At 48.1% G+C, this 27,799-nt stretch overlaps 2 protein-coding genes across 2 annotated transcripts in view; both read right to left on the reverse strand.

The window, feature by feature from the left end:
• Nucleotides 1-27,799, reverse strand: part of LOC131590198 (olfactory receptor 14C36-like) — a 595,201-nt gene that overhangs the window by 256,576 nt on the left and 310,826 nt on the right. The gene's annotated exons all lie outside the window — the stretch shown is intronic.
• LOC131590144 (uncharacterized) lies at nt 251-27,668 on the reverse strand. The gene is made up of 8 exons (XM_058860045.1): nt 27,605-27,668; nt 27,497-27,554; nt 7,250-7,893; nt 5,350-5,703; nt 4,126-4,425; nt 2,578-2,765; nt 962-1,082; nt 251-321 (listed from the first exon to the last, which is right to left on the reverse strand). Exons 1-8 carry the CDS (start codon nt 27,666-27,668, stop codon nt 251-253), a joined length of 1,800 nt encoding a protein of 599 aa, XP_058716028.1.

Here is a 27,799-nt window from a genome sequence, read left to right on the forward strand (position 1 = left end):
GTTACTATCTACATATATCAATGTAAATTTGAAAATTTATAAATGTAACTATATACATAGAAATAAAATCCATAACTATACATACAGACTATACAGATGTATAAATAGATACACCTATAAATACAACTATACAACTCTACCAATCTATACTTTTAACTATATAAATAAATCAAGATAAAATAAATAAATAAATCAAGATAAAAAATCTCTAACTATATCTATAAACAGAGAGATGCCACCTGCCCGATGGTCACTGGCTCTCCCTCTGATCCTTCTTCCCACGCAGGGCAGCCCTTCGGGCAAGGTAGATCAGATGGATATCTGGGAAGGAAAGGCAACTCTCAGTCAATGATGGCCTCTGTGTAGCCTTCCCTTTGCAAGTAAACTGTCCTGCTAGCAAAGGCTGTAAAAGATGGTCTGAAAGGCACACTCTCACTTGAGAATTTGAAGCCTGCTCTTTAAAGGGAACAGGGATCCTTCCAAATTTTCCAGCCTTGTGAAGTTTTGAAGTATGCCAATCAATTCACAACACTCCCAGTGCAAATGGCACCCAGGAGAGCTTGAAACACAGACAGTCCCAGCTCCCACAAAGAAGCCCAGCCTTGTTCTTTCTCTGGGCTGACGCAGAGACGTCAGTCCTCACTGCAGTGGCTGAAGCTGAAGGCTGCTGTGAGCTGTGAACCAACTGGGACACGCAGCTTGGTGACACAACTGCCACCAGCTCAGCTTTATTCCCGGCTCTCTTGCCACAGCAGAGGACTCGGTGTCAGAGCCTCTGGAAAAGCATGGAGGGGCAGGGCTCGGGGAGCTTGTGCCAGCGCAGGATTGGAACTAAAGGCACCAGGAAGCACCAACCCTGCTTGAGACAAGAACTCAACTCTTCTCATCTCCCTTCCTGTCAGAGGCAGGCTCAGAGCAGCTGTCTCCCATCTCTCTAAAGCAGGCTGGGCTCACTCCTTACCAAGCTCCTCGGGCTCCTGGCAAACGTTCACACAGCTCCCGCAAGCAGGCAAAGCTCCCTCTGCTGTAGCCTTGTTCACAGCCTCCCCTCCTGAAGAGCCACGGGCAACACTAGGATTGACCTGAAAAGAAAAACACAAAGAAGGAAACGCAAAGATCAACCAATAGATTCTGCAGGGATACAATCAGAGCCTGCCAGATTTCCTTCTGTGCACCAACAAATTGATTTTGAAAACGTATATACGCGGGAGTTTGCAGAAGACAAAGGCTCATCGCGCTTGGCAATAAGATATGGGCAGTTCCAAAAAAATCCCCCTCCCCTCCTCCAGTCTGCCCTTCCTCAAGAAGAAATCTACCCATGCAATGGCTCTGCATATTAAATGAAAGAAGAGAAATTCTTTGGCAAAGTTGTAGAAGAAGATGCAAAAAGGCCTGTGCCAATGCAGAAACTGAACACTCCAGGCCAGTCTGGGAAGAGACAAGACTAAAGAAAAAAGGGATTCCAAAGTCCAAGAGGGAATCTGCCAAACACAAGGACTAATGGGCCCTGATTGAACTGCTCTTCAACACAGGAGGAGCCCCTGGGCTTCAAGGAGTCCTTAACCATTTCATGTCCAGCACCAACCTTGTCCTTCTCACCAATCACACAAGTCATGGGGCCTCAAAACCAAGACATCTGCCCCCTGAAGACTCCACGGCTCACACACTTCATCCCTTCTTCCTAACAAGGAGCTCTGGGCCCCAGAGGCCTTCAACAGTCCAAAACACTGACTTCTCCAACACGCTCCAAGAGCTGTCAAGGCTGACAAGGCTGTTGAGCGTGGGGATGACACTCAAGCCATGGAGTGGGTGCTAAGGATGGAGTCCTGCTAGCTCCTGGCACAGGGATGTGCTCTTCCCACCACAGCCCTAAGCACAACAGTCTCCTGCAGGCTGCAGCTTTGCAGGGACTGTCTAGCAACACACATCTCTTCTTTCCACAAGGTGACTGAGCTCTGGAACGTGGAGAGCAAGACTGGCCAGTTTGCCCAGCTGAGGATTTCCCAGCTGGAAACTGGACTGCAGGCACCAGGCTCCTGAGAGGGCAAGACAGCTGCAGCTCCAGCCCATGCCCACACACAGCTCTGGGAATGCCTACATGCACAGCAGGGCTCACACAGCAGCAGCAGCAGCAGCTGCAGGAGCAGTTGCAGCCCAGCCCTTGCTTTGCCTTGGCCTTCCAGCCCAAGACAGGCAGAGCCCACATCTGCTGCTGGCACCTCTAAGCATGCCCGTCCCACTCTGCCTTCAGTGGCAATTCTCCAAACGCTCTTCTCTTCTTTCCCATCAAACAAAGCCTGTTAGAACCCACCAAGCTTCCACTTCCTCCCCACAAATGCCCCTGCACCAGGGATTCTTCCCAGAAAAAGGAGCATTTAAACCTGGCAAACACCTCTCATCCTCACTTAAGGGCTATCCCCCCTTTTCATTCCCTCTTCCTTAGCAAATCTTGCTTGACCAAGCAAATCCTTCCGTGTCCATTCCCAGCTGAATTCAAGAAGCCTTTGCTTCTCAGCCATGCAACAACATTCAGAAGCTCTCAGTCCAGCCCCTCTCATCCCTGTCCAATGGAGTTACCTGAGCAGAGGGAGACCTTTCAGGCACAGATGGTGAAAGCATCTCCTCCAGTGTCTCCAGAACAAGGTCCAGATCCAGCGGTGGCAATTCCTCTTCCCCAGGAGTACTCCATACCCAGCTTGGGGCTCTCCATGCTGCATAACCAGCACTGCCAGCTGGAGCACTGGGGACTGAAGTGCCCGGGGCGGCTGCAAGAATCCAAAAACATCGGTGAGGCCCCAAAATGAGGCTTTGGGACGCAGAGCTTTATTGCTGCCATGGATCAAACATCACAGGAAGCGCACAGCAACCTCAACTCCAGAAATGTATTAAAAATTTCCCAAGGAATTGGAAGAGTGAGCTCTTCCCTTTCAAAAGTATTATCCTAATCGACGTGTACATAGATTAAATTATGGCTTGTGAAACTGATATAGACATGCACACAGACATAATCACCTTTAATCACAGCCTTTTGCATCTTCCCAGCAGCTTTGGGATTTGGCTGCTTGAGTTTCTCATCACAAGAGACCACAGAAAGTGCATTCACCCAGGAAGAGGCCAGAGGTGCAGAAACACATGCTAAACTTAAACTGCGAGTTTATTCTAAAGAGCAACCATGGAGGTGAGGCCATGGTCTGCAGCTGCAACTGTTCTGGGGACTCACAGAGTGCACTGAAATTTCATAGCATTATTTGTGGGAGAGACTGTTGGAAATGGAAAATCTGCAGCCTTAGAAAAAGCCTGGATTGATGGAGTGATGAAAGTACACAGACATTAGGTAGAGTAATTCTAAACCTATGTTCTTACAGTTGCAAGTAAGAATATGCCTAGAGTAAGTAAGAAATTATATGAAGTAAAATAGTTGGAGGTATCAAGTGTAATAGTGTGATTTATAAAGTAAGTTAGAGATCTAGGAACTATAACAGAAGTGTGTGTCAATACGTGACCTGTTAGCTTGTTGGTTAAAAGACAGACACAGTGTGGTAAAATCAAGTAAAGGTGATAAGAGCTTAATAAGTGAAAACAAACTTTGTGTCAACTGTCTACTGGACTAAAAAGTTATATATTGCCATGCGGAGAAGAAACTCGTAACTTCCTCCAGCTGTGGTTGACTTGTTGCCTGTAAATCTCACGCCTCGGGACTGATATCTTATTGGGCTACTTAAGCAATAAATCATCTCAAAGCACAGTGGTCCCATCCCTTGTATTTCATCTCAACAAAAGACAATCTGTAAACTCTGCAATATCCTATCAGAGTCCTAGTTTGGCTTCATCCAAAGTAAAATGGGAGTTCACCTGACACCGACCACTTGTGGAGAAATGTTCTTTGCCTCGCCCTTTGACCTCTACACAGAGGCTGCCTGGAAAATGGCCAGAGCATCCTCCAAATCTGCAGCAAGGACAGGAAAAGCAGACAGAGATTCTTTTGATATTCATGATCCTGCTTCCTAGTACCCTCGACACCTGATTCTGACAATCAAATGTACACATGACAGAGCACCGCGGCAAAATACTTCAGTCACTTTTTGTGCTCTTTTTGAAAAGCCAGGGGAGAAACACATTTCGTACCTGATGGGATGTTGGCTGGAAAGTGCTGCTCTGGAGAAGTGCAGCTGCTGCTCTTTGGAGAGGCCACAGAAGTGCTTTGATGGTGCGCAGGAAATGGTGGAGTGATGAGCTGTGGCTGGAATTGAAATTTGCGTGTGCCTGGCTTGTCTGATGAAACCCCAGGTGCAGATGGAGCAAACACTTTCTTGGCACGTGCTGGGGAAGCTTCACGCCCTTGAGGATCTGGACTTGTCCTGGAAGGGCCTGCAGGTAGCTCTGAATCCTCAGGGGAGGCAGCACTGCGCTTCTGGCATGAAGGAGCTGTGCAGCAGTGATGGAAAATGAAAGGAAGCAAAGGGAAGGCTGGGTCACTACTGCTCCTCAGGTGTGTTTCCCTTGGTAGCAACTGTACTTGTCCCAAGGGAGACAGAAGCTCCCATCATCCCAAGTAGGGGGAGAAGGAGAAAATTCCCTTCTCATGTTCTGAACCTTTGCAACAACCAATTCCTTGTCTACTGAGCTCTCCCGTACTTATTCATCTGTCTGAGAAAAGTGTCCCACTGCCATTCCTCAGCAGGAGGCAACTGCCAGGAACTCAGCTGCCAGCTCTTCTCCCTTCTGCTCCAAAGGCACACAAAAACTTTAGAATCACAGCCTTCCCTATCTTCCCAGCAGCTTTAAGATTTGGCTGCTTGAGTTTCTCATCACAGAAGGCCACAGAACGTGCATTCACCCAAGCAGAGCCCAGATCTTCAGGCACACACTGAGAAATTCAATTGTGAGTTTATTCTAAAATCAACCTTGTAGGTGAGGCCATGTTCTGCAGCTGCAGCTGTTCTGAGGAACACAGAGTTCATTTCAATGGCACAGCCCGATTTGCAGGCCAGTCAGTCTGAAACATCTGCAATATCCTATCACCGTCCTAGTTGGACTTCATTCCAAGAAACAGGGGAGTTCACCTAACACTGACCACTTGTCTGTCGGGCAATATTTTTCACCCAGCCCTTGCACCTCAGCACACAGGCTGTCTGGAAAATGCCCAGAACAACCTCCACATCTGCAGGAATGACAGGAAGAGCAGAGAATACTTTGGCATTCACAGTCCCACTTCCTAGTACACTTAACACTGTTTTCTACGTGATTCTCACTTGAGATCTAGCCATGACAGAGGACTCAGGGAAAACACTTGAAAGGCTCAGTTGCCAGGACCTATTGGAAAAGGAAGGGTAGAAACTCTTTCCCTACCTGATGGCTCGCAGGCTGGGCTGTGCTGCTGAGAAGATGAGCAGCTGTTGCTGTCTCCCAGGGCCCTGCAAGCAGCTTCACGGTCGACTGGAGTGAGGTGAACCATGAGCTCAGGATGGCGTTTCAGGTCCAGGCGAACCAGTGGAACCGTGAGCTTGCGGAGATTAAATCTCTGGATGAGCTCTCTTGATGGTTCCACTGGTGAAGCTCCAACAAGTCCAGAGGTGGCACAGACTTTCTTGGCAGCTGCTGGGGAAGCCTCACTCTCCTGAGCACCTGCACTTCTCTTGGAAGGGCCTGGAGGCAGCTCTGAATCCTCAGGTGAGGCAGCATCGCGCTTCTGGGGCAAGGGAGCTGTGCAGCAGGGAGGGAAGAAGAAAAAAAGTAAAGGGAAGGCTGGGTCAATACTGGTCCTCAGGTGTGTTTCCCATGGTAGCAACTGTGCTTTTGTCAGGGAAGACAAAAGCTCACCTCCTCCCAAAACAGGGTGAGAAAGAAAAATATCACCACATGTCCTGGGGGGTTTGATGCCTATAGAACTTCAGTCAAACTTACAAGCTGCTTCTACAGGTTGAGTTATAAGATATCAATAGAACCTGATAGATCTGTATCACCAGATATCAATAGAACCAGAATCATAACTTCATTTATTCTATTTATCTATTTAACCTGATATAGACGTCTTTCTATGCATTGTAGTGCCTAGTATATGGTTAACTGGTTGCTTAGTGCTGGAGACCCAGGAAAAAAAAATGAAAATCTCACCAGGTGGTCAGTTTCAGAGATAGGTAAGTATAGTACTGATGAAAAATTAGCAAACGTCAAGCCAATTAGCCACAAGATAAAGAAATTAGACCGGTTAGGACCAGACAGACCAAGGAACACCGTAGCTGTGCATGCTCTGAAGACAAAGTTGAAAAGTTCAGATGCAAAGACGACTTTGGAAGCCTTTGTCAAAGACCCCCAACAACCCCCAAACTGGGGAGGCACAAGCACAGTGAAAAAGAACTATCTATAGCCATGAGATTATACTATGTAAATTAATTCCAGAGTGTATAATATACTGTGTACATTTGTTCCATATGTTATAATGACATAGTAACACCAAGCAATAGTAACTAAATATAGCACAGCAATTGACAAAGGTGGATGAATTAGGAGGAGAAATCCTCCTCACCTCCAGCACTGAAATAAACAACTCTACACACACGGCTCTATGGGATTTTATTCCCTTTGCAACAACCAGCTCCCTGTCTACTGAGCTCTCCCCTATCCGTTCAACCCTTGGCAGGAGGCAGCTGCCAGAAACCCAAATGCAGCCCGGCACAGCTCCCGGGCCCAGGAGCTCGGGGCGGTCGCGGTGAAATCTGCTGTTTCTATAGTGCAGCCAGCCCCCAGCATCGCCCGGCACAGCCGCCACAGCCCGGGCCGGCACTTGGTGGAAGCCGCAGCGGCCGAAGTGGCACAGGAAGCTGCAGAACTTCAGAGCTGCGTGGCTCTGAAAGTGTGTGGGGCTGGCCCCTGGTCGCTGCCCAGGCTGAGCAGCTCCCGCTCGAAGAGGGAGCGGTCGATGAGCAGCCCCAGGGCCTCGACCAATACGCCCAAGCCCTCGGCTCACCCGCACTCCCGGAGACCGCCCCGAGCGTCCCAGGGCCGCCCAACGAGCAGCGCCAGCCACGGTGCAGGGCCGGGCCGGCTGCCGGCCGAGCGGGCCAGCGTGTGGCGAGCGCAGGCACGGCGGGACTGTCCCACAGCCCCCGGCAGCCCGGCACAGCTCCCGGGCCCTGCCGGCACAGCAGCCTTGCCCAGCACGGGCAGGGGCCGCTCCTGCCCGGCCGGGCAGCGCCCACGGACAAAGCCCACGCCTCCCTCCGCGCCCGCAGCTCCCACCCCGTCTCACCGGCTCTGGGCGGCTGCCCGGTGGGGAAGGCAGGCAGCGACCGGTCCGTGGAGGGCCGCTGGAGGCGGCTGGGCTGGCGGCTACGCACCTCCAGCCCCGCGGCCAGTCTCTGCCTGTTGGCCCTGGTCCGGCGCTTGATGTGGAGCAGGAGCTCGGGGCGATCGCGGCGGAAGTTTGGGTTCATAAAGTGGAGCCACGCCCCGGCATCGCCCGGCACAGCTGAGCCAAGCCATGCTGGCACCTTTTGGAAGCCGTACAGGTTGAGCTGGCGCACGAAACTGCCAAAGTGCGTGGCTTTGAAGCAGTCCGGGGCCGCCCTCGCCCCCTGGCCGCCCCCTCCGTGGGCGCCGCCCGGGCTGAGCAGCTCCCGCTCGAAGAGGAAGCGGTCGATGAGCAAGCCCTGGGCCTGGCTGTCCCAGCGCACGGAGCGGACGCGGGGGCTGTTCACCAGGCCCCACAGCTTGGCGGGGAAGGTGCTGACATTGATTCCGGCGGGCAGCGGCAGCTCCTCCATGGCCCCGATCTGTCTCCGACTGTCGCCGCAACGGCCGCGGCGCAACGGCCTGAGGGGGGCGCTGCGTTCGGCCCCGCGCGCGCCCGGCGCGGCCCCGGCGCGGGCCGGACTCGGCGAGGACGAGCGGGGCCTGAGGGGAGATAAGGCCAGGGAAGAGGAGGTGAAAAATGCATGGGGGAAATGATAAATGACATAGGAATTCCACTCATTGACAAAGATTGTTACTGGAATAAATGGAATTGATTTTTGCTAACTAAATTGGAACTGTTATTCAAGTTATTTTTAGAAACAATTGTCAGGATAATTCATCCAGAAACGCCAGAGGTTTATGTCCAAAAAGGAGACAGAGGAGTCCTTTTTTCTTTATTCAAATAAAGAGAGAGGCCATGGGGCATTCCCCTGGGGTCTCTCAAATATTTGGAGGGTGCAGCCTCCTTTTTATCCTAATTCCCGGCCGCTTGTCCCTTCTCTCTTTCCCCACAGGCTGAGGTACTTGACAGGTACAGACTGCCCGGAACACCTGATACCTGTGATACCTTCCCCCCCACCCCCAATGCATAATCCCTTCTTAATTCTTTACTTTTATGGAATTCATAGTGTTCTTTTAGTGCCTCTTAGATCTTTTAGTGGAATCCATCCCATTGTTTCTGTTGTCTCTCACTGAGAGCTGCTTCTTATCTGTCTCGTTAGGGATCTTTGGATTAGGTTCTTTTTCCCTTTGAACTGAAGATTGAGAGAGGGAGGCAGTTTTCTTTTGTTCAGTCTCAGTTGTTTATTTTTTTCTTATCAGCATTTCAAGGTACAAGGAGCTATGTGCACTATGATAGAAAAGGGTAAAATGGCTAACAAAGATCCTCTTTTAAATGGGTAAAAGGTAAAGGTCTTTTTAAAGACATGCTCATGAATTTAATGTCATATGCAATTCAGTGTTTCTTTGAATCCTAGAACTAAGTATTAGAAACAAGGGCACACACTCTGTATCTCAGACTCCAACAAGTCCTAAGTTTGTTCCATAACCACCAATTCACTTTGTCTGCTTCCATTCTACTACTGCTTGCAGTGTTCCATACTTCTGGATCTGTTTCATTTTCAGAGCCTTCCCACTTAATGCACCAAGGGGTATCTGCCATAGATTGGAATTTCTGAAGCACGCTCACTGACCATGCACTGTCCCAAGCTTTAACCCGATACTTTCTTTCCTGTCTTTCATACTTCCATTTTGACACTGGAATATTTTCTTTAATAACCTTTGCTATCTTTTCATAACACGATCCATAATTCCCTAATCTCCCATACCAGCTTAGTTTTGGTTCATACTTTCCTCCATTTTCATGACAATCCCATAGAGATGAATACTTTGGCTTCACAGCATTTTCAAACACTGTCTTCTTTTGGTACTCGTAATCTATTTGCAATACACAACTCACATTTTCATTTTTATTCTTTTGTATTTCAGGTAATTTTGATGTTATAATTCCCCAACTTATTGGGTCTCCTGCTGCCTTTGGTATTGGCAGACAGGCAGTTATTTTGCTGGTGTTTTGCATGTTGGCAAAATCTTTAATTAATCCAATCACCACATTTTCTGCCTGGATAGTATTAGAGACTTTTATCACTTGTGTTTCTGGCTGCACCCCCACATCCCTCTTCATTCTAAAATGAAGAGTTGTCAGCTGATCCTTTTGCATTTCACATCTCAAGGTAACATTGATTCCAACTGATGGCACTAAAGGCCATAAAATAATCACCATTACAGTCACTAGCAACCTAGACATTTGAAACAATCAAACCTGCTTTATCTGCAGCTCTGTTGGCCCTACAGTTTGCGCAGTCCACAGTGCAGGGGAAACCTTCTTCACTCTGGTGTAATGTATGCAGGGATCCAGTCCAGCTCCTTTGACTGCTGTCAAGGTAGTTAACAGTATTTGATAGGGTCCATTCCACCTTTCTTTTAATGCTTCTTCCTTCCAGCTTTTACCGTACACTTCATCTCCCGGGGGGATGTCATGAACTGGATTCTCAAGGGTGAGCGGCCTGTTCCACACAAGAGTGCTCCAAAGTCGAGCTAGAGCTTTTCCAAGAGACAGAACATAATTCTACACCTCTTGCTTCCCTGTAACATGTACATTTGGATTAGGTTCAGGGGATTCCTATGGTTTCCCATACAATATCTCATAAGGACTGACTGACATCCCGCTTCTAGGCTTTATCCGAATCCTCAGAAGTGCTATTGGTAAAGCTTGTGGACACTGCAATTTAGCTTCTTGGCATATTTTGCTGATTTGCCTCTTCAAGGTCTGATTCATCCTCTCTACCTGTCCACTGGATTGGGGTCTCCATGGTGTATGGAGATCCCAAGCTATTCCCAGCAACCTACTCACCTCTCCCACTACTGTGGCTATGAAATGTGGGCCCTTATCTGATGATATTCCTAGAGGCACCCCAAATCTTGGAATGATTTCTTGCAGTAACCACTTGACTGTCTCCTTTGCTTGATTTGTGTGACAGGGAAGAGCTTCTGGCCATCCTGAAAAGGTCTCAACCCTTACCAATAGATATTTGTATCCTCGAGTTCTTGGTAATTCTACAAAATCTTCTTGCCAATAATCTCCTGGTTTTACTCTTACCCAAATTCTTCCTAATTGTGCCTGTCATCTGGCCACTGGATTGTTCTTCAAGCAAATTTCACACTTTGACATTACTGATTTTGCCATTGTTAACATCTGTACTGAAATTAAATTTAGTTTGAACAATTTCACCAATGCCTCTGCACCCCAATGACATTCGTTATGTTTAATTTGTAGAACTTCTCTCATTATCAAGGGGGGCACCACTACTTGTCCCTGTGTAGTCACCTACCACCCTTCTGAATTCTTCTGTGCATTCAGTGAGCGTCTCAATTTCTCATCCTCTATTGAATATTTTGGTTCTGGAAGTAAATTGAATTGAGATACATTAGTTTTTAAAGGTATCAATGCCATTGCAGTTTGCACTTCTCGAGCAGCTTGTCGGGCTGTCCAGTCTGTTTTCCGATTTCCCTCATGAATTTTGGAGCTTCCTGATTGGTGAGCTTTGCAGTGCACGATTGCTACTTTCTCAGGCTTTTGTACTGCTTTTATTAATTGCAGGACTGCATCTTGATGTTTAATGTGTGTGCCTTGAGAAGACAGCAGTCCTCTTTCTTTCCACAGTGCCCCATGTACATGCACCACTCCAAAAGCATATTTTGAATCAGTCCAGATATTTACTTTCTTCCCTTAACTCAGCTCTAATGCCCTGGTTAAAGCAGCCAGTTCTGCTCGTTGGGCAGATGTGTTTGCTGGCAAGGCTTTGCCTCCACCACTGCACCTGTTGTTGTTACTGCATATCCAGGGTATCTGGTCCTGTTCTCCACAAAACTGCTTCCATCTGTAAACAGCTCCCAGTCTGCCTGTTCCAGTGGGACATCTTTCAGCTCTAGCTGAACAGGTGTGTTCTATCACTTCCACACAATCGTGTTCCAATGGGCCTTCTTCAGTTGTGGTACCTAGGAACAAAGCTGGATTCAAGAGGTCAGTTGTCTTTAGTGTGACATCATCCTGCTCAGTCAGGATTACCTGGAATTTCATCATCTTGCTTGGAGATAGCCAATGGCTCCCCTTTTGTTCTAAAACAGTGGTCACCATGTGTGGCACATAGACATCTATGTGTCTACCCATCGTGAGTTTCCTAGTTTCTTGTGTCAGCATCACGGTGGCTGCAACTGCCCACAGGCATGAAGGCCATCCAGCACTCACATGGTCAAGTTGTTTGGAGAAGTAGCTTACCAGCCTTTTCCAGCTTCCCAAACCTTGGGTCAGCACTCCCAGTGCTGGGTGTGATCTTTCATGCACAAACAGCTGAAAATCTTTGGATAGGTCAGGCAGTCCTAATGCTGGAGCTGTTGTCAATGCCTCCTTCAGTTTGAGGGAGGTCTCCTTCTGTGGTTTGCCCCAGGTAAATGGCTGTGTCTTGTGGGCTTCATTCAGGGGTTTTGCAATTAGTCCATAGTCCATGATCCACAGGTGGCACCATCCGGCCATCCCGAGGAAGACTCGCAGCTCATGCAGGTTCTGGGGTTCTGGAATAGCACAAATAGCTTGAATATGATCAGTACCCAGCTTACGTTGCCCTTGTGAGATTTCACATCTCATGTAAATCACAGTCTGCTGGGCAATTTGTGCCTTCTCTTTAGACACCTTATATCCTCTCATTCCCAGCTGATTTAAAATTTCAATTGTTACCTTTATGCAGGTTGTCTTTTCCTCTGTAGCTATCAGTATATCATCAACATACTGTAACAGCAGGTATTGCTCCCTCGCAACTTGCCCATTCTCAGTCCAAATCTCCAGCTCTTTAACCAGCTGGCTTCCAAATAGGGTTGGACTGTTCTTGTATCCTTGTGGGAGTTGTGTCCAGGTGAGTTGGGTTTTCCTTCCATTTTCTGGATTTTCCCACTCAAAGGCAAACAGTTTCCTACTTTCTTTGTCAAGGGGTATGCAGAAAAAGGAATCTTTTAAATCAAGTACAGTAAACCATTTCTGTTTCTCTTTCACGTATGTTAACAATGTGTAAGGATTAGCTACCACTGAGGAAATATCTTTAGTTATTCCACCTATCGCTCTCAAATCCTGTACTAGTCTGTACTCACCATTTGGTTTCTTCACTGGAAATATTGGTGTATTAAATTCTGATTCACGTATTTTAAAATTTGGTACTTCAAAAACATTTCAATAATCTTTGCTATTCCTTGCTGTGCTTCTGAATTTATAAAAAAGTGTTTAACTTGTACAGCTTTTGCTCCTTATTTTAATTCTACGTGTACTGGTGGTGCCAATTTAGATTTTCCTGGTATGTCGTTTCCCATACAGAGGGAATTACTGCATCCTCTACTTCCCGAGGGATAGCAGGGACTGGTTTTTCTTTTATCATTAAAATTTGTCCTGTCTTTGATTCAAGTTCTTTGTTCTCAAAAGTTATGACTGCATCAAGTTTTGCTAATAAATATCATTTTAAAAGTGGAATTGGACGCTCAGGAATATATGAAAATTCATGTGTTGAAACTTTGTTTCCAAAACACAAATCCAGGGGTTGCAGGAATGTCCAATTCTCTTCCTTCCCTGTGGCTCCAACTATTGTTGCTGTTTTGTCTTCATTTTGCCCTTTTAGTTCATTTAGCACAGAATATGTATCCCCTGTATCCACCAGAAATTTTACTTCTTTATCTCCCAATTATAGGGTTACTAAAGGCTCTTGTGTTGGCTTTTGTTCCGATTCTAGTCAGCTGCTGTACTCCCCCAGCACCATTAATTTCAAAGTGTCTTGATTCTGGTTGAACTGATTGCCCTGGTTAAACCGATTCGGGCATTCATTTTTCCAGTGCCCCTCTTGTCTACAATAAGCATATTGATTTAACCCTAATCTTGGCAAAACCCATCTCCCTTCTCCTCTGCCAAGTCTGCCCCTCCCCAGTCCATGACCACCTCTGCCACGTCCTCTGAAACCAGGATTCTCTCTTCCTTGGATCACTGCCAAAAGATTTTGCTGCTGTTTTTTACTAGCTTCTTTTTCCCTCTGATTGTATACTTTCCAAGCCACTTCAAGTAATTTATTCAAATTCTTTAAGTTCTCTCCTTCTAACTTCTGCAATTTTCTCCTAATATCATCCTGTGGCTGCGCACGAAAAATGAGAGCAAGCTGAACTTTCACCTGTTCTGTTTCTAGTTGAAGATCTGTATACTTTCTCGCTGCCTTCTTAAGCCTTTCCAAAAATGCAGCAGGGGATTCTTTCTTTTCCTCTCTTACCTCATACAATTTAGACCAATTCATAGCCTTAGGTATAGCATTCCCAACCCCTATCTGGAGCCACTCTTGATATCTCTTCAGCCTCCGCATGTCCCCAAAGGCATTGGGATCCCACCCTGGATCCTCGGTCAGAAAGTTCTCATCTAAAGTCCCTGTCACCACCCCAATTCTGAGATCTTCTCTCACCTTCTCCTTGGCTGCTCTAAGCACCATCTCTTTCTCAGCAGAGTCCATTATATTCTCCAATATTACTTGTATATCTTCTCAATCTGCATTCTGAGTTTTCATAATCATTTTTACCACCCCTGCCACTTTATCCGGATTTTCTGTATAAGTTCCAGCTGACTGTTTCCAAATTATCAAGTCTGCAGTGGAAAAAGGAACTTTGACAAACACCAGCCCCTCTACTCCTACTCCTTGTCTCAAGGGGGCAATCACAGTCCGCCTTTGTCTGCCCAAATCTTTTCCCGTTCTACCCAGAACCGGAGCAAGCTTTGACCGTGTCCGATGGGACACCGGTGTCACTGATTTATTATCATCACCCCCGCTACTGCTATCCTCCTCCCCAGCATTTTTCACATTTCCTTGTATCACAGTTAGATCTTGATCATCTCCTGGAGAAGGATCAGGTGAAGGCAGAAGCAGAAGAATAAAGAGGGAAAGGTGAAGTAGGATTAGGCGAGATAGGGTTAGGTGAAATAGGATTAGGTGAAGTGGGGGCAGACGAAACAGAATGAGGTTCTTTTGGTTCTGCTGAAACCACTTGTAAATCAACATCCATCTCTTTCCCCCGACAAAAATGTTGTTTAAATATTAGGTGCTCTAAACAACTTTTTGTCCTTTTACACAAACCTCACATTTATCACTCACACATGCTTTAACTGCTATCAATCCACACTCAGCCTGCCATTCTGGCTTGTCTCTCAAATAGAAAAACAAATCTACATATGGAACTTCATCCCACTTTCCCTCTCACATACAGAACAACATCAACTGTAAAATGGTGTTATACTGCAAAGATCCATTTCTTGGCCACTTTTCCCCACTGTCCAGGTCATATCCTGGCCACCATGTATTACAATAATCAATCAACTTTACGTAAATCTTGCCCAAAGTTACCCTGTTTCCAATGTGCCAATAAGCACCCCAAAGGAGAAGTACGTGCTATAGGGGCATTGCCACCTCAAATCCCTTTAAGCTTCTCCATGTTACAGTTACAATACACCACACACCACTGATGCTGAACCTGCAACGCTTTCACTTCTGTTGTCTGACAGACGGCACCTGGGCAATACCAGGAATTCCTCCAGCCCAACCGTGCGGAGATTTCGCTGTGTCTTATTGGCAGGCACCAGACCAGACTGAAAAGCACCTTACCTCTCTCAGAGGGACGTTGTGAGCAGAGGAGACGGTCACGGCCGGATGGGCTCCCCGAGAATCCCTCGGTGCCGGCTGGAGCGTGATCGGGTCATGAACTCGCTCAGCAGCACTCACAGGGTCCCATCTGGGTCACCAAAATGTCAGTGTTCAGGAACACACATAATCACAGATTGATTATATACAGGTGCTTTATTGAAGCGTGTGGGAACTAGGGGTATCAGCAACCCAAATCTAGCTCCATTGTCTTTGTCCAAAGTGCACATATATCTACAATTTCAGCTGTAGCAGTAATCACTAGAACAACCTTATCAATATTGCTTCATTAATAAATCTTCATTAACTTTATCGATATTGCTTCCTGAGAGTTAGCTCATCCTTGTACGAACACGTACAAATCTTATCTCTGGGTGGGTATCTTGGAGACCCCAAGAACCAGTTCCTGTTACCGTAAACATTTCAGCTTGCTAGACCATCCCTAATACCAAACATTCTTGTGGCCTAATTCTACATGATTTTCAGAAACATTATTCAGAGACATTTAACCCCATAGTAACAGAAGGACCAAGGATCCACTGTGACACTGTGGGGCCCAAAGAACCAAGGATCCATTGTGACTCCACGGAGTGTCATGGAACCGTGGAGACCATTGTGACACTGCAGGGCCTCATGGAACCATTCTGACACCAAGCTGGGTGGGAGTGTGGATGTGCTGGAGGGCAGGAGGGCTCTGCAGAGGGACCTGGACAGTCTGGATCCAGGGCCCAAGCCAACAAGGTGAGGTTTAACAAGACCAAGTGCCGGCTCCTGCACTTTGGCCACAACAAGGCCTGCAGTGCTCCAGGCTGGGGACAGAGTGGCTGGACAGCGGCCAGGCAGAAAGGGAGCTGGGGCACTGATGGACAGCAGGCTGGACATGAGCCAGCAGTGTGGCCAGGTGGCCAAGAAGGCCAATGGCCCCTGGCCTGGATCAGGAATGGTGTGGCCAGCAGGAGCAGGGCAGGGATTCTTCCCCTGTGCTGGGCACTGCTGAGGCCACACCTCGAGTGCTGTGTCCAGTCCTGGGCCCCCAATTGAGGAAGGCCATGGAGGGGCTGGAGCGTGTCCAGAGAAGGGCAACAAGGCTGCTGAGGGGTCTGGAGCACAAGTCCTGTGAGGAGTGGCTGAGTGTGGTGGGTTTTAGCTCCAGCTAAAATCACCAGAGTACTTCCTTCTGTCTTACTGTGAGATATGGATTAGGAGAAGGGCAAAACAGGCTTAAGACTTAAAAGGAATAAAGAAACTGTAGGATCAGATCTACAAGAATAAGAAACAAGAATAAAACCTCCAGTAACCTTTCCTCCCCCCACACCCAACATTTCCTTTCCCAAGTGACATGGCAGATACAAAACCTGGGATGTTAAAGCAGTACCAACTATACAATTGTCTTTTCATCAGTCTGTGCAGGGAGAGGAGTTTTCTCTTGTCATGCCATGGAGAGTTCTCCACAAGAAACGTTTTTCTCATCAATTTTCATTTCTATGAATGGCAGTCACCCGGGCACAAACTCTGCCCTCTCCTCCCATTTTCACACCACTCAGAAGTGTGTTCATGGGCCATGAGCTAAGGGGTATATTTTAAGGATGGGTTATGCAAAGGCAAAAGTTCTCTTCATCTCCGAGAATAGAGGTTTTCTTCTTCTCTCCCTGGGGGCAAAGGGTCTTCATCAGCTCTCATCTCCCTCTCTCTCTGTTCAAGCTCTCATGGGATCACAGCTACTCCACCATCTGCTTGGCTTCATCAATGGATACCTTTGCCCAGATCTACAGCTTGAATACTTCAATCCCCCAATACTCTTTCATGAATTAAAGGAGTTATTTTTCAGAACATAATTATTCTTCCCCATGGCCCTACCAAAAGACTATTTCAGCTTATTAGAGCATCTCCTCATTCTCCTTCCATCTGAGCCTTGACTCCTTCTTTTACTGACCTTGATGTTTCACATTGTCTTCTCACGTGTCACTTGGTTCTTTTCTTTTGCTGGAGAGAGGATTAAAGTCTGCAGGTCTCCTCTGTGTAGTGGAAGGGTTAAATCTGTCCCAAGCCATGGCAGGCAGTGGTGGTGTGGGATTTCAGGTGTGGCTGGTGCCAGCTCTCAGGAGCTGTCTGTGCGGGCCGGGGGGCAGGGGGGGTGTTGGCGAGTGTCATCAGCCGTGGCCTGGCCCAGCCTGGGGGCCGGGGGCTCCCCTGGGAAGGGCTTTGGCCACCCCGCTGGAACGGGACCCGGAGGGCTTCCCGGGAAAGCCAGCACCGCAGCAGAGCCTGGCCTGGCCTGGGGGGGATCCCGCAGTCTCCATCTCCCCCCGGGAGCAGCTGGGGTCCAGCCCAGCCCCCCCCAGGCCGCACAGGCCACGGGGGAGCGGGGCCAGCCACACCAGAGCTCTGCTGCCTTTCAAGGCTGCAAAGAAAGAGACCAGTTCCTGGGCTTCGGTTTTTAAAAGGTGCCATTCACAAAGGTGAAGTTACTTTGCAGTGGTGCAGAATGCTGTCAGTTGTCAGAACTGGCCAGCTATTGGCTTGATCTCAAGCACAGAAGGAACTCCCCACAGCCTCTCTCAGAGGAATCACTTCTGTGGCTGTTTCCCACTTCTTTCCCTAAATGCTAAACTACCACACCCTTTGAACATAATTCTCATTACTCACAGCTCTCAAGGCCTTATTTAAAACCAAGAGTGTTTCTCCAGTATCAACCAAAAATTCTACTTTTATTAATTTTTTTCCCAGTTTCAGTTTTATAACCAGAGGGTCTTTTGGGGTGGGCTCCCCAGGTTCCCTTCAGTCTACTTGTGGATGTGTGACTGCAACCATCCCTCCTTTTCCTTCTTTCTTTTGGCCATCTCGCTTACACTTTGGACCCTCATTTTTCCAGTGATCAAATTCTCCACAGTTCGCACATTGGTCTCTACCCAGTAGAGACGGGCCCCGTTTGGGTGGTTCTTGTCTGTGCCTTCCTTTCCCTTTTCCTTCCTCCTGTACCACTGCTACTAGCTTCTTCATTTCCTGCTTATATCTCTCTTCTCAATTGCTGAAAACTCCCCATGCCTCTTCCAATTAGGCTTCTAAGTTTCACCCATCTGCCCCCCAAAGCTTTTGGAGTTTACACCTCATGTCCCCTGTGGATTGTTCCAGAAATAGATTAACTAGCTGCTGTATTCCTACTTCAGAGCCCGGCTCCAGTGGTGTGTGTCTGTGCATCGCGTCCTTCCAAGGATCTGGGAATTCCGAGGGAGATTCCGAGGGACCTTGTTTGATTGCATATAAGGCTGCCCAGTTCATGGTTTTAGGTCCAGCCCTCTCCACTCCCTTCACTGTCCACTCCTGGAAGCTTTCTGACTTTCTCCTTGCCCTCGACTGATTTGGATCCCATTGTGGGTCCTGGAGAGGAAAGTATTCTTTTCCATCCATTTGTAATGTTTTATAATGGTCCTTTGCCAGGTCCCCTGCTGGTTTTAGAACCAATTCTTTCTGAGTTGTGGTTAATGCATCTAATAACAATTGTGTGTCACTTCAGTCTGGGTTATGTTGTTTGACTATATATCGTAAACATTTGGCAGTGTTTACTGGGTCACTTTGATAATTCTTCGTGACCTTTTCTCACACCTCTGTGTCGAGATGAGAAAAGGGTTCCTTAACTACCATTGGCCCTTCTGGTCCTATTGCTTCCCACAAGGGTGCCTGTAGTGCCTGCTTTCTGCTCCGGGATGCAATCGGGCTACCTGGGGGAGTTGGGGCTGATGCCCCCTTAAAGCTGTCGGGAGGAGGTGGAGGGGAAATGGAGCTTCCAGGTGTGGAGGGGTCAGAGGAGCAAATGGAGCTTCCAAGTGCACCTCTTCCTCCTCCTGCCTCCTAAAGGGAGGGCTGATTAAATTAGTACAGTTCTGTTCTTGCTGGGCTGCTGCTGGATAGGCCTTACTCAGCCTGATGCACCTAATGCATATTCATTTCTTGGCTCCTCCCATCCTCATTCCATATGGTAATGAGCTCCACACCCCTCTGGGCATGCACAGTTCACTCTGGTGGTCACTGAGGGGTCTTCAGGGATGAAGGCTCGGAACTGTCCAAACCCCTGGGTCAGCTCTGTCCAGCTCAGGAACCTGAGGGCCTCTGTTCTCAGTGTTTTTTCTTTCCTAGGGCACTATGTTAAAATAGGTGTTACAGCCACTATACAGTGGAGTAAATAATTCTGATTAAGACCTTTTTGTCGAGTCTTTATCCTAATCAATCACATTTATATGTATATAAATACTTCTGCTTTGCTCTTCTTCATGTTGAGGGACAAAATTGTACAAAGGTTCAATTCCACCTCTATAATCCTTTACATAGAAACCTCCGACAAATCCTGGGCCTGGCACTGGATCCAGGCACTCCCAGGCTCCTCTCACAGAAGGAGTTTAGAAATCCTGGGGGTCCTGGCTTGGGGGATCTTGGGGTGTAATTGGGGTGTTGGGGGTCCTTTCTGCACCTGGTGACCCAACAGGAGCTTCTCTAATAACCTTTGCCTGAAGCTCCCACTGTGCCCATGACAGGAGCCCCTGGCAGTGTCTGTGACATCCCGGCTCTTTGGCAGCCTGGGGACTGCTGGGATGTCACCCTGGAGCCCCTGGCAGTGTCGGTGACATCCCGGCTCTTTGGCAGCCTGGGCACTGCTGGGATGTCACCCTGGAGCCCCTGGCAGTGTCGGTGACCTCACTGTTCTTTAGCAGCACAGGGATGTCACCACTGGACTCCTGTCACTGCCTGTGACAAATTGGCTCCTTGGCAGCGTGGAGACACCTCTGTTGTCACCCTGGAGCCCTGTGACTGTCACCTCACGAGCCTTAGGAAGATGAAGGAGCCCTGGGATGTCACCAAGGAGCCCCTGGGACTGCACGTGAGCTCACAGCTCTTCAGCAGCCTGGAAAGCCTGGGATCTGTTCATTCCTGCTCTGCTGAGGATGGATCCTCAGCGACTTGGAGGGAGGTTCCCTGATGAGTTTTACTTCTCCAGAGGCTTGTTCAGTCTTCAGCTCTTCATTCCAGGAATTCAGTCCCAAAAACTCATTAAGATTTCAAATTGCTCTACAAGACAAGCCCATGGGAATAATTTAATTTCAAGTCTTCTATTCTTCTATGGTAAATTTTACAGATTTCAGAAGTGTATTCAAAGAGAATATACTATATTTTTAAATAGTGCAGGGGTGTTTTTGTCCTATTTAGTTTTTTTTTTCCTGGTCATGGATTGATATCAGCAATCTACAGCTGATATTGATCCTGAGCACCTCCTAAATCACTCGGAACAGATCTGAAAATCAATTCCCTTTATGGCTGACAATCCATCAGACTTTGTCCTTAAAGCCCCCCCATCTCAGGGCTGGGGTTACATCCAAGCCCTGGCCCCTTGTCCCCGTGCCAGGCTCTGGGCTGGATCCTGTGCAACATCCTTAGGCTGTGGCTCCAGGAGCAGCGGGGGGATAGCGGGGGACAGGGGACCCCACTGGGCATGAACAGTGTTGGACTTCTCTGGGGGGGTCAGTGTGAGGGGGGGCTGGGGCAGAGTGACCAACGCAGTGACCTCACACAGCCCCCTCTGATGTCACAGCCTGCTCTGTGACGTCACACAACTGGTCTGTGATGTCACAAACCACTCTGTGATGTCACACACCCACATGGTAATGTCACAGCCTCATCTGTGATGTCACACAACGGGTATCTGATGTCACAAACCACTCTGTGATGTCACATCCAAATCTGTGATGTCACTTCCAAGTTAGTGATGTCACAGCCTTCTCTGTGATGTCACAGCCTGCTCGATGATATCAGACCTCCACCCTGTGATGTCACAGCCTGCTCTGTGATGTCATAGTCCGATCTATGATGTCACAAACCACTCTGTAATGTCACAGCCAACTCTGTCATGTCACAGCCTGCTCTGTGATGTCATAACCTTATCTGTGATGTCACAGTCTGCTCTGTGACATCACACAACTGGTTTCTGACATCAAAACCACTCTGTTATGTCACACAGCCACATTGTAATGTCACAGCCAGCTCTGTGACGTCAGATGCATATCTGTGATGTCACCGACGACTCATTTATGTCACAGCCTTCTCTATGACGTCTCACACAACTGGTCTCTGATGTCACAAATCACTCTGTTATGTCACACTGCCACACTGTAATGTCACAGCCTGCTCTGTGATGTCAGAGCTCCACCGGTGATGTCACAGCCTGGCCTGTTTCAACACGTAACTGGTCTCTGATGTCACAAACCACTCTGTGATGTCACAAAGCCACATTGTTATGTCACAGCGAATTCTCTGATGTCACAGTCAGCTCTGTGATGTCATACCCTGCTCTGTGATGTCACACCTCCACCCAGTGATGTCACAGCCAGATCTGTGATGTCACAGCCTGCTCTGTAACATCACAGAACTGGTCTGTGATGTCACAAACCACTATGTGATGTCACACAGCCATATTGCAATGTCACAGCCACCTCTGTGATGTCACATCCTGCTCTGTGATGACACAGTCAGCTCAGTGATGTCACACAACTCATCTCTGATGTCACACATCATTCTGTGATGTCACAAAGCGCCATTGTCATGTCACAGCGAATTCTGTGATGTCACAGTCAGCTCTGTGATGTCACAGCCAACTCTGTGATGACACAGCCTACTCTATGATGTCAGACCTCCACCCCGTGATGTCACACCCATATCTGTGATGTTACCGACAATTCATTTATGTCACAGCCTTCTCTGTGATGTCACACAACTGGTCTGTGATATCACAAATCACTCTGTGATATCACAAATCACTCTGTGATATCACACAGCCACATTGTAATGTCACAACCTGCTCTGTGATGTCACATCCAAATCTGTGATGTCACAGCCACCTCTGTGATGTCAGATCTCTATCCTGTGATGTCACAGCCTGCCCTGTGATGTCACACAACGGGTCTGTGATGTCACAAACCACTCTGTGATGTCACACAGCCACACTGTAATGTCACAGCAAATTCAGTGATGTCACATCCTGCTCTGTGATGTCACACTCTTCTCAATGATATCTGACCTCCACCCCGTGATGTCACAGCCATATCTGTGATGTCACACCCTGCTCTATGATGTCAGATCTTTCCCCTGTGATGTCACAGCCCGGTCTGTGATGTCACAGAGACATCCTATGATGTCACAGCTGCTCAGTGACCTCACAGAACCCACTCTGTGATGTCACAGCCCACTCTGTCACCTCATGTCACCAGATGATAAATTGTCTACCCCAGGTGAGCACACACTGCTCCTTCTCCAAACCCACTGGCCCATGGACACCACACAATGCCCATTGTGGAAGGAGGGGAACTGGAAGTTCTCCAGCCTCAGTGTCCTGCCAGCTCAGCCAGGCCCACTGGAACATTGGGCTCCAGCACCAGCAGGGACCAGCAGAGAGAGCCCAGCACAGAAGAATGCATGTGGAAAGGGGAGGGGAAATATGTTCATCAGTTTGGGATCATGATTACCATATGTCTGTTTAGTCTGGGACAATCAATGAATGGCTGTGTGCAAAATACAGAATAGAAACAGAAACTTCCCTGTGCTCAGCATGCCCGGCTTTGGGAGGAGCTGTCCCCCCGAGCATCCGGCCACATAAAGAATGCTGCTTCTCAATGCTGCATTGCTGCTGAGGAGTTTTTATTTTAGGGAATTTTGGGCACACTCCCAGTGCCAAGGAAAGCTGTGTCTGCTGCTGTTCACAGACAGAGAAGGGCTGCTGGGAGATGTGGTGGTCAGAGGCTGCCTGGGGTACAGTGACCATGGAATAATTGAGTTTTCAATATTCTGTGACAGAAGCAGGGGCAGCAACAAAACTTCTACACTGGAATTATGGAGGGCAGACTTTGGCCAATTCAGGATGCAGATTTGGGGAGAACTGAATCAGGTACTGATTTTTGTAAGGGAAACAGCTCTTAAAAACAAAGGGGTCCAGGAAGGATGGACACACCTCAAGAAAGTAAACTTAAGGTGGAAGGAGCAGCCTGTCCCTGTGTGCCAAAAGATGAATCAGGGAGGAAAATGCCTGGCCTGGCTGGGCATGGAGCTTTTTCCAGGAACTCAGGAAAACCATGGACACATCACCCCTGGACAGAGGGGCAGGAAACTCAAGGAATATTCAGGGATGTCTTTAGGTCATGCAGAAAGGAAATGAGAGAGGTGAAAGCTCAATTAGGACTTAATCTGGCTGCTTCTGTGAAGGATAATAAAAATAATGTTATCAATACATTAATGGCAAAGGAGGTTAAGTAAGGACAGCCCCCATTCCTTACTGGGGGGGATAAGGTTACCAAAGATGAGGAAAAGGACTATTGGGATCAGAGCACACAGGGCCAACTGAGTGATGTTAGAAAAGGTATTTTATTGCATAGTCCATCAGCCTCATGCAAGGATGAGACACTTAAGGTGTTACATTCAACACCATCACCTCAGAAGCCACCTAAATTCTAGTGACAAAGTCTTTTATAAACTTTTTAACCAATCATGAGGTGACACAAAAGCTCAGCAGCATCTTCATAAACCAATCATCAATTGCTTTGTATCACACGATGCTGCTGCAATGTGTCTTTTCTTATCCAGTCATAGAACTCTACAGAAACTTACATTGCTGTATCTGTAATTTCTTACTGACTTTAGAACACGTTATATGTGAAACTTCAAAATCTCTATTATCTTATTTAACATATTTACTCACTTCTAGAAAGCATATTTCCACTTGCTGAAAGTGTGTTTCAAACATATTTTGACTTAAATTACAAGCTTCAATTCTTATTTCATGTTTGCACAGGTTCATTGTTGTAAAGCCCCAAGCCTTCCCCAAGGTCTCAGGTCAAACTCTGTGTCCATCTCTGTCTCTGGGCCTGGATGCTCAAGGCCCTGAGAGCTCTCTGTGCCTGCATTTCCCACCCAGCCCAGCTTGGGCTCCCCTGGCAGCTGCCTGAGGGTGCCCTGGGTGCCCTGGGCCAGAGCAGCAATAAAGAGATTGAACTGAGCTGGCCCCAGTCCTGAGCCCTGGGGACACCCCTGGATGTGGCTCCATTCCCCAGCACTCCTCGGGCCTGCCCATCCAGCCAGATTTTGAGCCGGGGAACAGATGCTGCAGAGGCTGTTGGATCAAGTTCCTGGGAGAAATCCCACAAGTTTGGGATTAGTGCAGCTGTGGCTCTGCACAAGAGAGCTCTTCAGCCACTTTCTCTCTTTTCCTCCCTCTGGCCATGGAGGCAGCTGGTGACTTCAGCGTGTGCCTCGTGTGTGCAAAGAGCAAATCTGTGCAGAATCGGGGCACGGAGGCTTTGGGGCACCTTGGCACCTGTGCTGGGCACAGAAGGTGTTTTCCATTGCACTGAGACTGTCTGCTGTGGAAAGTGGATTGAATATCCAGCAGAGGAATGACTTTTGTTTGGATGGAGCTGTGCCTTCCCTTGCTTTGTTTGCTGACAAGGAATGAACATCCCTCTGTGTCTGGGGCAGCTCCTTCTGCAAGGAAAGCAGGTGGGAGTTGGAGCCAAGGAGCTGAAAGCTGCAGGCACAGCCTGGAGGGGAGGGAGCTCAGATTTGCACAAGGCTGCTCTGAGTGCCAGGGCTTGGATGAGGGAATTGGTGGGGTGGGGGTAGGGACAAAGTCTGATGGATTGTCAGCCATGAAGGGTCTTGATTTTCAGATCTATTCAGAGTGCAGGAGGAGGTGCTGGGGATCAATATCAACTGGGGATTGCTGATATCAGTGTATAAACAGGAAAAGAATAAGTGGGCAAAAAGATCTCTCTTTTTTTTTTTTTTTTTTTTAAATGAAATCTGTTGTTACAAATGGCGTTAAAGTTTAGCCAAGTCCTGCCTTATGCTCAGGTTTCTGGCAGGAGCTCTGTTTCAGGCCACCTGCACCCCAAATTGCTCTTGCTCCCAAGTTCTTTAGAATGGCCCATTAGGTCTATTAGAACATGAATTATTTACTGAATGGACTCAAGATTAACAGCCAAGAGACTTTAAAAAGACTGCTTCCTCCACAGGATAACCCAAAGAAGTGCTAGTGGATACAAACACAGTGCACAATCAAGTTACCTGTATTACAGCTCGTGAAGAGCTGGCACAGATTAGGAGTCAATGGAACTCAGCACCCAATTGATGGTGGAGCACACATGGAGCCCTTTCTTTCCCTCAGTTTCCAGAAAGGAACCACCAAGATGCATCCAGGCTTGGGACAGAAGCCCTGCCCGTTTCCAGGGACTATGCAGAAGAGTTGTGCTTTGTGCAAGTTTTGTGTAGCTTTTCTAGTTTGTCAAGTGAAGTGTGTGTCAGTCCAGAATCCAAGGCTCATCTCCCTTCAGGCTGCTCTCAAGGCAAGATGTTTCTGGCCAGCTGGGAACTGCAGCTCCCTGGCAGCAGAGAGAAGTCAGGACAGGACAGATGTCCTGGGTTATCTGCCCAGCTCCTGTGAGGGGGAGATGCCCTGAGCTCTGGCCCCAGCTGCTGGACAGAGCAGAGGAGCCCTTCTGTGGCCCAGGGGAAGTCCTGCTCCAGGAACCTCCTGGAACCAAGGGGCCCTTGTGACATTGGGATGCCTGATGGAGCCAAGGGACCATGGTGACACCAATGAACCTCCTGGAACCAAGGGGCCCTTGTGACATTGGGATGCCTGATGGAGCCAAGGGACCATGGTGACACCAATGAACCTCCTGGAACCAAGGGGCCCTTGTGACACTTTGGAACTACAGAGACCATTGCTGAGTACGGAACCTCATGGAACCAAAAGCCCATTGTGACAGATCAGGGCCTGGTGGAACCAAAAAGAGCATTGTGACCCCGTGGGGCTCCATGGAGCCAAATATCCACTGGGACAGTGCAGAACCTCATGGAACCCAGGGGCCTCTGTGACACTGCAGGGCCTCAGTCAAGGAGTGCAAAGGTCTCAAACATTCCTTGCAGGGTTCTGCCTTGGGGAAGGGGAACCTCCTTGGTGGCACCTTGGGCTGGCACACACTTGAGGAGTGCGTCTGTTTTCAACAATGAATATTGGAGTGTAATAATTCTCGTTCACGGTGAGAGACTTCTCCAGGGTCAAGCTGTTCAAGTATAAGCAATTTATTATAAGGGTAAAAGGAGGGGAGACCCGTGTCCACCACCAGCCTCGGCGTCCACGTGGTCCGGGGGAGGGGAGAAAGAACAGGTAGAGCAGGGGAGGAGAGGTTGGAAGGGGGAGGGAGGGAGTAAGAGAGCAGAGGAAGAGAGGGGAAAAGCAGAGGGAGAGAGCAGGGAAGCCGAGAGGGGTAGGAGCAGGGAGAGGGGGCTGAGAGTTAGGAGTGGGGGAGAGGGGTAGAGGGGTAAGAGGGAAAGGCTAATGGGTGAGGGGTAAAGGTAGGAGTCAAGAGAAAAGAGTTAGGAGTTAAGAGTAAAGAGAGCGAAGTTCTTGTTACAATCGATTATATGCTTTCCTATAGTGAATATTCTAATTCTTAGTAACCAATCACCATGAGACACACCCACTAAAGAATTTACATCCAGCCTATGCACTTCCCTATATTAACATACAGTGTTGCATTTTAGATTCTACAAAACCTTACAAGTTCTTTCCTTGCTTCTTGACCTTTGCATTCTTTATCAGCAGAAGGACATTGTTTTATCAACAGGGATTCTCCTCTAGCTGGCTAAGCTATTCTTTGGTTAACCAGTACTCAGTATCCTATGACTCAAAGCAGGCTTTCATTTCTACTTTGATTCTAGACTTCATATTTCCAGAATCTTTTGTTAAACCATCACATTCACAAGGTTTCCCTGTTTCACCTTCCCCAACATCTCCCCTGTCTTGATGAACTATTTAAGATAATAGAAACTGTCTTATTTGTTAGTTTTTGCACACACTGAAGTATAACGGGTACTGCTGCTAAAACTACAATTAACACTTATTAAAACAATTAAGCTTATTTTACAGAGTTCTCTTAGCCAAGGTGCAAAGCTTAAAACTTTAAACAAATTGTCCAGCTTCTCTAACTTTTGAAGGTCAGATTGATTCACTTTAGAATTATCAATATGAGTTTGGTTGGCTAATTTTTTCAAATTTTGCAGCTGTTTATGAATGGGAAAAGTATGATCTGACAAACAGATGGTATCAAAGCTTGCAGTCTTTGGCTAAGGCGACCCAGGCATTTATCTTGGGCTGATTTACAGGTAAAGTTTTACTACAAAGATTGATGCAAAAGGGTAAAAACAACATGCATTCATGCAAATAACGGGAATTCGTTTGTTTTTTGTTGAAGTGTCTCTGGTAGATCACTTTCTCTCAAAGTCTTTCTAAGTTCCTTTGCTTGAATTGCCACTGTTGGTGGTACGGTATCTGCTTTTGAATAATCTCTTCCTATATTTCCCTCTATTTCTCACTCCCGTTCTCCCCCGTCTTTCGTGGCTGCTGGTGGTGGTGCAGGGCAGTTCAGGAGTCGCGTAGGTGAGCCCGGGAGTGGCAGTACATCGGTGCGCGGGGGCCGCGGCTGTCGCTGTTCCGCGCTGTCGGGGAGAGTTGCTGACCTAGCGGATACAGACGGGATTTGTGCCGGTGTCAGCAGCGGGGCAGAGACAGGCGGGGGCCGTGTGCCGGTGTCGGGCGGCTTCGGTGGTGGACGCGGGGACGTGAAGACGCATGGCGGGGACTGGACAGTGGCTGGGCTGGGCGGTGGCAGAGGCGACGCGGGTGTCAGCAGCTGTAGAGCCGGGGTCCCGTTCCCGTCCTTACTCTCCCCCCCCGCGGTTTGAGAGGCTGGCACGGGGGGGTG

This window comes from Poecile atricapillus, chromosome 32, assembly GCF_030490865.1.
Source record: "Poecile atricapillus isolate bPoeAtr1 chromosome 32, bPoeAtr1.hap1, whole genome shotgun sequence".
Taxonomy (NCBI): Eukaryota; Metazoa; Chordata; class Aves; order Passeriformes; family Paridae; genus Poecile; species Poecile atricapillus.

Bases quoted from the DNA above. Each gene is read 5' to 3' on its own strand.
- LOC131590144 (XM_058860045.1), bottom strand. From the start codon at position 27,668: ATGCGTCTTCACGTCCCCGCGTCCACCACCGAAGCCGCCCGACACCGG. The intron at 4,426-5,349 runs GTAGGGAAAGAG...ACTGCTGCACAG, and splicing joins CCCAGCCTGCGAGCCATCAG to CTCCTTCATGCCAGAAGCGC. The intron at 2,766-4,125 runs GTACGAAATGTG...GGATTCTTGCAG, and splicing joins TCCAGCCAACATCCCATCAG to CCGCCCCGGGCACTTCAGTC.